Genomic DNA, 12,597 nt, shown 5'->3' with positions numbered 1-12,597 from the left:
TTTTCTCTCTCTTCCTTTATTACCATTGATCCATCTTTGTACGATTATGATTTAGTAGCTGGAGATAAAATATATATATATATATATATATATATATATATATTTTCTTTCCTAACTAAATAAAAGTAGTAGATGTAACACACACAACAAAAATTAGTAGTAACGACATTAATTTTTTATATTCAATTGCCTTGCTCGTTATAACCACCCTCTAGGGATAGTTCCCACAAAATAATTGTAAAATTTTTCATCCCTATTGTAAACTTCATAAACTCCTTCATATTCAGAAAATAAAAAAGAGGAGCAACCTCATCATATGTATAATGGAAATATAGTCATAGAAGTTCTTTCTATGCTCTTTTAATATTTTGTAATAACAAATTATGTATAATAGTTCATATTTATTTCCATCCATCAGTGATATAACTTTTATCAATTTGGGTTAAGTAAAAAGCAAGTAAAGAGTATTAAGAATTCACCCAAAAAAAAAAAGTAGTCTTAAGAATAAATTTTATTTTCTATTATTAATTTTCTTTGTAACAGAAAATAACATTTAAGAGTTTACTTGATTGGTACTTATCTCTCTATCACTCTCACTTTTTTCTCTTATTTACTTCTCTTGTTCAACATTGTTTATGTTGGTGTTTCAAGGCTGCTGTTGATGTCCTGTTTTGTAGGAGTTTATTAGTTGTTTTTTAAATTGATTAGTCTTTTGTTTAGGAGTTTGTTTACTGCATTTTACTATTATTGCTTTATTTGTTTGTTGCTGATTTAGTGGACCAACAAAATCAGCTGGTTAGTGGCAACCACAAGAGCTCAGTTTTGTATTTAAAACAAGTTCATTAGTCAGAATAAAAAATAAGCGGTTGCACAATATCGTTTCTGATGTTTGTTTTTCTCATAAAAAATCAACATTGGTATCAAGAGCCTTATTGATCTTAAGGGACTGTGAGTGACTTGAGAAATTAATGGAGGGAGGATCGAGTGGTTTTTCAGCAATAGCTCCACCAATATTCGATAGAGAAAATTATCAAGCATGGGCAATGAGAATGCAAGCCTATCTAGAGGGTTGCGATTTTTGGGAATCTGTAGAACAAGATTATGAAGTTGCTCCCCTTCCTAAAAATCCAACCATCAATCAGATCAAGTTTCATAAGGAGAGGATAACAAGAAAAGCAAAGGCAAAGTCTTGTTTATATGCTGTTGTCTCACCTGCCATTTTCAGCAGAATTATGGCTTGTGAATCAGCTCAAGCTATTTGGGACTTCCTCAAAGATGAGTATAAAGGAGATGAGAGGATTAGAAGCATGAAGGGGCTGAATCTGGTCACACAATTTGAGAGATTACAGATGAAGGAGTCTGAAACAATTAAGGAGTATTCTGATAAGTTGGTAAATATTGCAAATCAAGCAAGAGCTCTAGGCACTAACCTCTCTGATAATAGGCTAGTGCAAAAGGTTCTTGTCTCCTTGCCCGAAAGGTTTGAAGCAACCATTGCATCTTTGGAGAATACCAAGGATTTGTCTCAAATCAAGTTGGCAGAATTGCTAAGTGCTCTGCAAGTACAAGAGCAGAGAAGGTTAATGAGGCTTGAAGGAAGTACAGAAGGAGCTCTGCAGGCTAAAGAACAGCATAATGTAAGATGAAAGAAAGGAGATGACAGTAGTGGTTCAGAAGCTGCTGCAGGAGAGAACAATGCAATCAACTCTAAGAACAATTGGGGCGGGCATTCCTCATGTAAGCATTGTGGAAAGCAGAATCACCCACACTTCAGACGTTGGAAGAGGCCAGATGTAAAGTGCAGAAAGTGTCATAGGCTTGGACACATTGAAAGGTTCTGCAAAGAAAAAGGAGATCAGCAACAAGGTGAGGCACATGTTGCAGACCAGCATGAGGCAGATCATTTATTTGCTGCCTCTTGTTTCTCCTCTAGTGCTCCATGTGATAGTTGGCTTGTTGATAGTGGTTGCACAAACCACATGGCAATTGATGAAAAGCTATTTAGAGACCTTGACAAGTCATTGCAGTCAAGAGTGAGAATTGGAAATGGAGAGTATCTAGAAGTGAAAGGTAAAGGGACTGTAGCAATAGAGAGCTATCTAGAACTAAGCTGGTTTCTGGTGTGATGTACGTTCCTGATATTGATCAGAATTTGCTGAGTGTGGGGCAGTTGGTAGAAAAAGGATTTAAAGTGATATTTGAAGAAGGGAAGTGTTTGATCTTTGACTCAAATGGTCAGGAGCTGTTCAAAATAGAGATGCAACAAAAGAGTTTTTCTCTAAATCCTCTTGATAAGGAGCAAGTGGCATTCAAGTGTCAGGCTAGTGATTCAGAAATATGGCACAAAAGGCTGGGGCATTTTCATTACAAAGGCTTACTATTCATGCAGAAGAATGAAATGGCAACTGGGTTACCAATCCTGGAGGAGCAGATCACAAGGTGCAAAGCTTGTTTTTTGGGCAAACAGACAAGACTTCCTTTCAAAGAATCCACCTGGAGAGCTACAAAGAAGCTACAACTAATTCATACAGATCTTTGTGGTCCTCACGTGACTCCTTCACTAAATGGCAGCAGGTATTTTCTTATCTTCATTGATGATTATACTAGAATGTGCTGGATTTATTTTATGAAGCAAAATTCAGAAGTCGCTGAGATATTTCTGAAGTTTAAGAGATGGGTTGAGACTCAAAGTGGCTGCAAAATTCAAGTCATCAGATCTGATAATGGAACAGAATACACTTCACAAAGGTTTAACACTTTCTGTGAGGAAGCTGGAATTGAGCATCAACTTACTGTTCCTTATTCTCCACAGCAAAATGGAGTTAGTGAAAGAAAGAATAGAACCATTATGGAAATGACTAGGTGTATGCTGCATGAGAAGAATCTACCAAAAGAATTTTGGGCAGAAGCAGCAAACACAACTGTTTTTTTGTTAAATAGACTGTCTACAAGGGTACTGGAAAAGAAGACTCCTTTCGAAGCTTGGTTTGGTTTCAAGCCATTTATAAAAAATTTGAAAGTGTTTGGTTGTCTGTGTTTTTCTCACATTCCACAAGTCAAGAGAGACAAGCTGGGAGAAAAAGCTGAACCTGGAATTTTCATTGGCTATAGTCTGGTGTCAAAAGCCTACAAGATCTATCAACCACAGACAAAGAAGGTGATCAATAGCAGGGATGTTCAATTCCTAGAAGATGAGTAGTGGGACTGGACAGATGAGCCACAAGCAAAGCATAAGGAGGTCTCACTGGATTATGATGAGCTAGTAGATGATGATCCAATTAGAGGTACCAGATCTCTGACTGATATATATCAGAGGTGTAGTGTGGCTGTTTTGGAACCTTCAAGTTATGAGGAAGCTAAAAGTGATCAGAGGTAGATGAATGCTATGAAGGAAGAGTTGGCTATGATAGAAAAAAATCAGACATGGGAGCTAATAGAAAGACCTGAGGACAGGAAAGTGATTAGAGTAAAATGGGTTTTCAGGACCAAATTCAATCCTAATGGCTCAGTGAATAAGCATAAAGCTAGGTTAGTGGTTAAGGGATATGCATAGCTTTGAGGAGTTGATTTCTCAGAAACCTTTGCTCCGGTTGCAAGACTAGATACAATTAGAATGATTCTTGCCTTGACAGCTCAACAAGGATGGAAAATGTATCAGTTAGATGTGAAATCTGCTTTTTTGAATGGAGAGTTGCAAGAGGAGATTTATGTTGAGCAGCCAGAAGGCTTTGTCACACCAGATCAGGAGGAGAAGGTTTATTTGTTGAGAAAAGCTCTCTATGGTTTGAAGCAAGCTCCTAGAGCATGGTACAACAAGATGGATGAGCACTTGTTGGGTTTGGGTTTCATAAAATGTCTTAGTGAGTCCACTTTATATGTCAAGAAGTTAGCATTTGACTTAGTGGTGGTGTCTCTTTACGTGGATGATATGCTGGTAACAGGGAGTAATAATTCTCAGATTACTGCATTCAAAAGGGAAATGATGAAAACGTTTGAAATGACTGATCTTGGTGAGATGTCATATTTTTTGGGGATGGAGGTTAGACAAACTGAAAATGAAATTTTTATCTATCAAAAGAAGTACTTGAAGGAGATTCTGAAAAGATTCAACATGGAGGAGTGCAAGAGTGTAAGTACTCCAATGGGTCAAAAGGAAAAGTTTCAAAAGAAAGATGAATCGGAATCTGCAGATGAAAGAGTCTATAGGAGTTTAATTGGCTGCCTTATGTATCTCACTGCAACTAGGCCAGACATTATGTTTACTGTAAGTGTCTTGTCTAGGTTTCTTAATTGTCCAAGTGAACTGCATATGGTAGCTGCAAAAAGGGTGTTAAGGTACTTGAAAGGTAATCTTTCATATGGAATCAAATTCTGCAGAATTCAGAAGTTTAAGTTGCAAGGGTATTCTGAGAGTGACTGGGCTGGATCAGTGGATGATATGAAAAGTACTTCAGGTTATTGTTTTACATTTGGGTCAGCTTGTATTTCTTGGTGTTTAAAGAAGCAGGAAATAGTGGCCCAATCAACTGCAGAAGCTGAGTTCATTGCAGCTACTGCAGCTGTAAACCAAGCATTATGGTTGAAGAAGCTGATGGATGACCTGCATTTGGAGCAAAAAGAAGGCATAAAAGTATTTGTGGATAATCAAGCTGCTCTAGCTATTTCACAGAATCCAGTATTTCATGGAAGAACAAAGCATTTTAAGATCAAGTATTATTTTTTGAGAGAAGTGCAGAAGGCTGGAGAAGTGAAGCTAATGTACTGCAATTCAGAAAACCAAACAGCAGATATATTCACCAAGTCATTTCATGTTAGTCGATTTGAATTTCTCAGGGGGAAGCTATGAGTGTGCAACACTTGATCCAGGAGGAGAATGTTGGTGTTTCAAGGCCGCTGTTGATGTCCTGTTTTTTAGGAGTTAATTAGTTGTTTTTTAAATTGATTAGTCTTTTGTTTAGGAGTTTGTTTACTGCATCATTTTACTGTTATTGCTTTGTTAGTTTGTTGCTGATTTAGTGGACCAACAAAATCAGCTGGTTAGTGGCAACCGCATGAGCTTAGTTTTGTATTTAAAACAAGTTCATTAGTCAGAATAAAAAATAAGCTGTTGCACAATATCGTTTCTGACGTTTGTTTTTCTCATAAAAAATCAACAGTTTACAACAACATATTTCTATATATAACCTACTTATTGAATCACACTGGGAGCAAACAAAACAGATGATTCTAGACATACAACCCAATATGCTACATATTTCCAATATTTGAAAACTTACGCAAATTATCCTCAATAAAGTAGTAGCAATTGGTTGTGATCAACTCTATATAGTAAAACCATGCTTGCCTCCAGTAAGGATTAATGTATAGAGCAGCTGCAGTTGCCAACAAAGCTGATGTGTATGACACAGCAAAGCTCACACCAAAAACAAACATGTCAATTGAACTGCCATTGTCCCCATCAGTGTACGAGCCATTTGGTAAAGTAGCAGGCGGTTGTTCATGAGGATTGCAACTTTTGGGTAGTGGAGGTCCACAAAGAAAAGGATTGCCCTCATAGCTGCTTTCATCAAAGGTTATGAATTGGCCTTTCCTTTCGGGTGTTGCACCTGATAAGTTGTTGTGTGCCACACTAAATACTTCAATGGAAGTTAACTCATTTAGTTGAGGAGGGATTTTGGAACTCAACTTGTTAAATGAAAGATCCAAGCTCTCTATTTGTACCAAACTAGAGAATGTAACCGGGATTTGCCCTGTCAGGTAGTTGTATGATAAGTTTAAGGCTCGAACTTTTGTCATGTTTCCGAGCTCATATGGGATACTACCAGTCAGTTTGTTGTAGGACAAGTCAATTCCACCCATATAACCAAGTACTTCCCCTGCATATGTGTAGGTTATTTTCTTTGTAGTGAAGTCTGCTTTCCCTCGCACATATCGTAATGGAATCTGAACTCTATTAAAGATGCCAGTAAATAACCGCTGGTTGAGGTCAGGGTCGTCAATCTGAAATGGTATTTTTCCAAAGCAACTTGGTATTGAACCAGAAAGATTGTTATGAGAAAGATCTAGCATTGTTAAAGCCATCATTTGGCATATATTCTTTGGTATCTGCCCTGAAAAGTGATTGCCTTTCAAAAGGAGAATGTCCAGGTCTGTATGACTAAGGTATTGTATCATGTTATGAATGCTGGTAGATATTTCATTGTATCTAAGGTCTAGTATCTTTATGCCCAAGCTTTCTTTGAACATCTTCTTTGACAAGACACTCAACTTATTGTTGCTCAAATTGATGAAATCTAGGATAGAATTGGCAAAAGATGGTACAGAGCCACTGAAATTATTCTGTGAGATATCCAAATAACGTAGATTTTCAAGTTCCACAAATTTTGTTGGAATAGATCCTTCAAGATGATTGTTGGACAATGAAAGTAACACCAAGTTTGACAAATTTACTCCCACACTTGGTAGCTTTCCCACTAAATGATTATTGCTTATATCTAGGGCCAACAATGATGTAGAAAAGCTACTCGGGATGCTACCAGAAAGGAAATTTCCATCCAAATACAACTGCTCCAAGTATTTCAAAGTTGTCAAAGTTGGAAACATATGTCCATCTAACTTATTGTTTGAAAGTGTTAAGAACCTTAGATGAGACCTATCCCCAGACATATTCTTTGGTATTTCTCCAGACAAATGATTCTCTGACAGATCCAATGTATCCAATAAGTTCATTTGGCCGAACTCACCAGGAATTGAACCTTGTATTTTGTTCATAGACATGTTCAGAAATTCTAAATTTGGAAAGATTGAACTAATATTGTTTCCAGGGATCTGACCAGTTATGACATTTTCAGACACATCAAGTCTCCTAAAGCTGAGAAGGGGACGCGATGGTAGCTGGAAAGTACCAGTAAAAGAGCAATTTCTAACAAGGAGTTCAGTCATTTTTGTGTTGTTTTCCAACAACCAGTTTGGAAACTCTCCTTCCAACTTACAACTAGTGAAATCCAGACTTGTCAAGTTGTACTGGTAAAGAAGAAAACTAGGAAGCGGAAGAGACTTGGTCCGAGTTGTTGAAGACAAACTAAGCACTTCCAACTGAAATTTTGGAATCCAAGTTTGCAAACTAGCTTGTGAGTCGAGTATGACTCTGTTGCCTTCACCATAGATGAACTTGAGGTTAGAATGATTGGCAAATGGTGTGAATGATACAGAGACATCAAATTGGTTTTTTTCAAAACCAAAATACTCAAGTGATGAAAGGCTTGCAATATTGGAATCAAAACTTCCAGTGAAGTGATTATTAGAAAGTTCCAACTTCCAGAGAGATGTCATGTTAACAAAAGATGAGGGAAGTGGACCCTCAAATTTATTGTAGCTTAGATCTAACTCTTCCAGCATGTTAAGCTTGGACCAATCTGAAAAATGAAATTTTAACAAAAATACCATCTTAGAAGGGAGATAATGTAAAGGACATAAATACATTCCTACAAACTTAAAAAACAAAAAAAAATTGGGCTGAAGAAATACGTGTTGCATAACGTAAAAGGTAATTAATAACTGAAATGATTAATACAATTACCTGCAGCAGGAAGGGAGCCATTTATCTCACATTCCACCATAGACAAAACTTTCAAAGAAGTCAATTCCCCAATACTTTTGAAAAACTCATTTTCCAGGTTTGAATTGCCATCCAAAACAAGGACATTCAATCTGCTTAGAGTTTTTGAGCCTGAAAGATGTAAGGTGGGTTAAATGTAAACTTCAAATAAGTTTTGACCAGGCAGAATATGACTAAACAAATGCATCTCAACTTAAGTTCAATAAGGTTACAAATGCAAAGGAACTTTCAGCTAACTATTGGGATTGAGCAGCTAGTATCATGAATTTATACGATGTATGTGTTTGTCCATGATCACTAAACAATTGTAACATCATGAAGACAGCTGGTTAAATTTTTTAATATCAATTGCTACCTTGATGGATGACAAAATTGCTGATTTCATTAAAGCCTAAATCGAGAATCTTCAACTTGGTTAAAGCCGATAATCCTGCTAGAGATAAACAGCAAATTAATTATTATATTGTTATTCGTACAAGGTAATATTTTTTTCACTTATAAAATAGAAGTATAACATCAGAAAATGTGCCTTAATTGGTCTAGCAGAAACCTCAACGTACAAATAATAGGCAGGCAATAAATAACGCCTTGGAACTGATAATCAGAGGAAGTTAAATGAAGAATGAGAAAAAGACGGAATAAGATAACAAATAATTAAAACTTATATTTATTTGATGTGATATAAAATAAAATATGGGTTCGCTTTTTCTACACTCAATGTAGATAATTTATCTACATTTTGAGATGGAAATCAATGTACTTTTGTAATTATAATTTATTTTAGGATTATAATAATCTTTTTCATTATAATTTTTTAATTTTTCAATCCAAAATGACGTCGTTTTGGGAGCGAATATAGATATCTTATCTACATTCACTTTAGAAACATTAAAGCCATAAAATATTAACTCTTATTTATATTAAATTGGATTTAAATTTTAATTAAATAGAGAAATAAATCATAAAAGATAATATATTATGAAATATTTTTAAAATGTTATAAATGAATACTTAGAAGAAAAAACAACAAAAAATTATTAATCTAAACTCCAAAAGAGCATGACTAGAAAAGTTCACTTAGGAATATTAGAGATATCACAGATATGAGAATTATTGTAGAAGTTAATTAGCAAGATTGTTTGGAGTATTGCTCGAACAAGGAATGAGAGACATCACCATAACGATACTAAATAGAAATTTCCTTGCACACAATTGAACATAGCTAAAAAATTAAAAACTTTAACTTAGCAGAAAAAATAAATAAATAAAACTTTAAATTCATCAAGAAGCTTCAAACAATAGAAACGCTTTAGGAATTATGTATGGAACTGTATTTAATGTTGGTATAAGTCAAAACCAATCGTAAAAAGATATCAACTAAATGATTTCTAAATTATTAATACTAATGGACAGATAATAAAGATAATATTGCTCTATATCATAATTTAAATAAAAAAGGGAATTGAAGAAAGCATAATTTAATAAATACTCGTATGCACCGGATTTCCTTTTTTATTTTTTTATTTTAATATAATCCAGCAATACTTACCACTGATATCAGTATTCAAAGAATAAGGAACATGTTCATAGAGCCATATGTACTCTAGTATAATAAATTATAGAGTAAAGTTTCTTTTGGTCCTTAACAAAATTTGGTCCCTAACAAAAAAACATGGTCCCCACTTTCATACTTTATAAAAAAAAAGTCAATTTTTAGTCCCTCTACAATTCCAGTTCTTTGAAAATGTGGTCCCTCAGAAATTCAATGAAGACCCAATTTAGTCTCTAAAAAAAGACTAATATGGTTATTTTTTTTATAAGAAACAAAAGTGGGAACTGTGTATTTTGTTAGGGACTCAGAATGGACTCTACTCTAAATTATAGATGATGACAACAAACCTTGAGGCCATAGGATACTCTCATTCAAGTTGTTCCCAGCTAAGTTCAGGATCTCCAAAGACCTCAGTTTTGATATATCTAGCAATATATATAAAGGATAGTGTTATAAAAAAAATAACAGATGAAACTATTGAAAATGTTCACTTACAAGTTTAAACTATTGCACGAGGGAGTGCATTAGAAAAATATAATATCTTATCACTTTAAGCTGTTTGGGTGAAATAATTGTTATCAATTAGAATTACATATAATTCTCAACCAAAAACGAATGACGAAGATTAATAATATGCAAAGTGTGGCCTTACTAAGAATTGATCTCGGAGCTATTTGGGTATATTCTAAATGTAAAGACTTGAGGAATGAAAGCCCACTAAGAGCATATACAATATCACTCTCATTGAAGTTGTTCTGGGACAAGTCAAGGACCTCAAGATTCATCAACGCGGAGCATAAACCTGCAAGAAATAGTGTGTTACAGGTATATATACCTCAAGACAATCAACATTAATTTCCTACAATAAAAACCACTGCTTAATAAAATGGAAAAAAGTTAGCCTACCTTGAATATGAAGATCTGAGTCCAATCCAATATATGACAAATACAGCTTCTTCAAAGACTTGAATCCCCCGAGAGATGGCAGGATGTCATTAGTCAAATAGTTGGAACTTACGTCAAGGACCTCCAGATTAAGCAACTTTGATGACAAGGTTTCAAAAACTGATATTTATATATATATATATATAAAATTAGAAAAGGCTTAGAAACTAATTATTATTAATAACATTTGATTTAATTTTATTATAATTTTTCAAGAAAAGAAAGCCATATCTAGCCTCACCGTGGAATGACGTTGCATCGAACCCATTAAGTGATAAATACAGAGACTTAAGAGAAGAAATCCCATCCAAACAAGATAGAATGCTTGCACCTTTATCCAGATTATTAAAAGTCAGGTCAAGGACTTCCAGATTTTCAAACCCTGCAAAGTATGCAAGTAAAGTGGAAATAATGACTTTGTCATGATAACAGGTTTATTTTCACTTTCTAAAATAATGATCAGGATATAGAATTTGTATGTGAAATAACCTTCATTTTCTTCACAACCAGCTATGCTATTTTGTGACAAGTTGAGACTCTTCAAATCCTTGAAGACTATAAAATCCGAGTAATTTAGATACCAATTTCCAAGCTCAGTACCCCACGTGTCATAAAGATTGAGTTTTGCCACTCTCCCTGTGGTAGTGTTGCACTCAATTCCTTCCCATTGACAACAATCAGTGCCGTCTACCCAAGACATAGGGTAAACAAAACGGGAATTTAGAAGGAGAAGTGCTTCTCTCTCTTGCTTCAAACATGCTTGACAGCAAATCACTTCCAATAAAAAGAAAATAAACAAAAGAACGCCTACACTCTTCATTTTCATCTTCATATTTTGTTATCAAAACAATGGAACTTGGCCGTTTAAATAAGAATGAGGTCTGACGCGCTTTCCTTCTATTGACATTGGATTCCCAATACTATTAAAAAAGCAGCACCAATTAGTTTCCCAATACTTTCTTCTTTGTAACCTTTTTTTTTTTTTTAATACTTCTTTTGTACAATATGGGGCCTTTAACTTGTTTTTAAAATCAGCACCTTGTGATTAAAAAATTTGTGTTTAACATGCATGGAATGAAGGGGGACGACTTGAGGTCAACCCCAATGCCGTGACTTGCAATCACCAAGAAAATCCTAACTAGAATCCAAATACCAAATAATTGTTGTTAATTATATCTTGCATTTAACCTAAAGTAGTTATGATGGACATAAATCATGACTAAACAGGGAACCTGATATGAGTGAACACCAACTATGGATAAGGGTAAGTGTTTGAGATATGCTATGGAAAATACAGTGTGGTATCAGTGCGAATACTTTGTATGAATGGTTGAATTCAAGGTAATCTGCCTTTATTCAATATTGTTTGGGTATATATAACGGGGAAGGTTATACTTACAACTTATATTTTCGTTTATAATTTTTTATAACTATATCTTAACCGTTGATTTCTGTTAATGAACTGTTATCATTTATTGCGAATTAATAATTAATTAATAAATTTGATTTGCGAAAATCTTAATCGTTGATTGACGGAAATCAATGGTTAAGATATAATTGTAAGAAGTTGTAAACGAAAATAGCTTATAAGTATAACCTTCTTCGTATATAATAGCTATTATGAGCAATTATTAGAGAGAATTGTGTGTAGAAAACGGTTATCTAGATGTGTTCATGGTGTGGTTGCATGGGAGTGTGAAGATTGTGGGGTAGGACCCATGATTCGGGCTCATGGCTTGCTTCTAAGCCGGGTATTATATGGATGCTAGGTAAAGGAGTAAACTCGACTCTAAGCCTAAACCAGAATTGGGCTCGATCATTGGCCTAATAAGGGCAACGGGTTAAATCCAGAACAGAACCATTGCATGTGAAGTTCACATGTGAACGTCTCACTCACAGTCACAGAGGCATTCAGATTTATACTTTGCAAGATGCAACAATATAAAATTATAATGTTCAATGTTAAATCATTTTATTATTAAGTTCGTGGAGGGTCTTAAAAACTTAAAGCCTCTTTTTAAAGGTTCTTAAACCTCCGCATCTGCCCGGAAAAATGGTCCACAACCACTTGGTAGACTTGAAGTGGACAGCATCACTATATTGGTAAAATGCTGCCATTGTGAAAGCGCAAAATGCAGAATCCAGGAAACCAGTACCTATTAATTCAGAATACAATATTAGTACAAAGACTTACAATTATGTGTCTATTGATTTAAAAAAAAAAAGAAATCGGACCTAGAAAAAAATACCTTATAACTGATTGAACATTTTTATATTTAAATTTTTAATGAGTGATGTCAAATAAGAATAAAAAATAAAGCATATACTGGAGAAATTATTTTTGAAATTAGATAACAGATGCATTTTTTATTTTATTTTTACTTAACTATAAACATCACCAAAAATATCATTAAAAGGAAGAGCAAGCTTACCTTTAATATCCAAAGGTAAATGGTTCAGTTTTTATCTCCTAAATTCTTAC

General features: G+C 34.6%; 1 protein-coding gene and 1 pseudogene across 1 annotated transcript; one reads left to right on the top strand and one right to left on the bottom strand.

Annotated features, from left to right (window-relative positions):
- The first annotated feature begins 968 nt into the window (after positions 1–968).
- Positions 969–2,126, top strand: LOC133317538 (uncharacterized). Its single transcript, XM_061519405.1, has 2 exons — positions 969–1,637; positions 1,758–2,126. The coding sequence occupies exons 1-2, from the start codon at positions 969–971 to the stop codon at positions 2,124–2,126; spliced, it is 1,038 nt and encodes a 345-aa protein (XP_061375389.1).
- Positions 2,127–5,247: 3,121 nt separating this feature from the next.
- LOC133317537 (cuscuta receptor 1-like) lies at positions 5,248–10,935 on the bottom strand (annotated as a pseudogene).
- Positions 10,936–12,597: the final 1,662 nt, after the last annotated feature.

This window comes from Gastrolobium bilobum, unplaced genomic scaffold (assembly GCF_033153095.1).
Source record: "Gastrolobium bilobum isolate Gb01-03AN ecotype WA unplaced genomic scaffold, APGP_CSIRO_Gbil_v1 utg10529, whole genome shotgun sequence".
NCBI classification, from domain to species: Eukaryota; Viridiplantae; Streptophyta; class Magnoliopsida; order Fabales; family Fabaceae; genus Gastrolobium; species Gastrolobium bilobum.
Note: the sequence above shows the minus strand (reverse complement) of the source record. Positions and strands in the feature narration are given on the sequence as shown.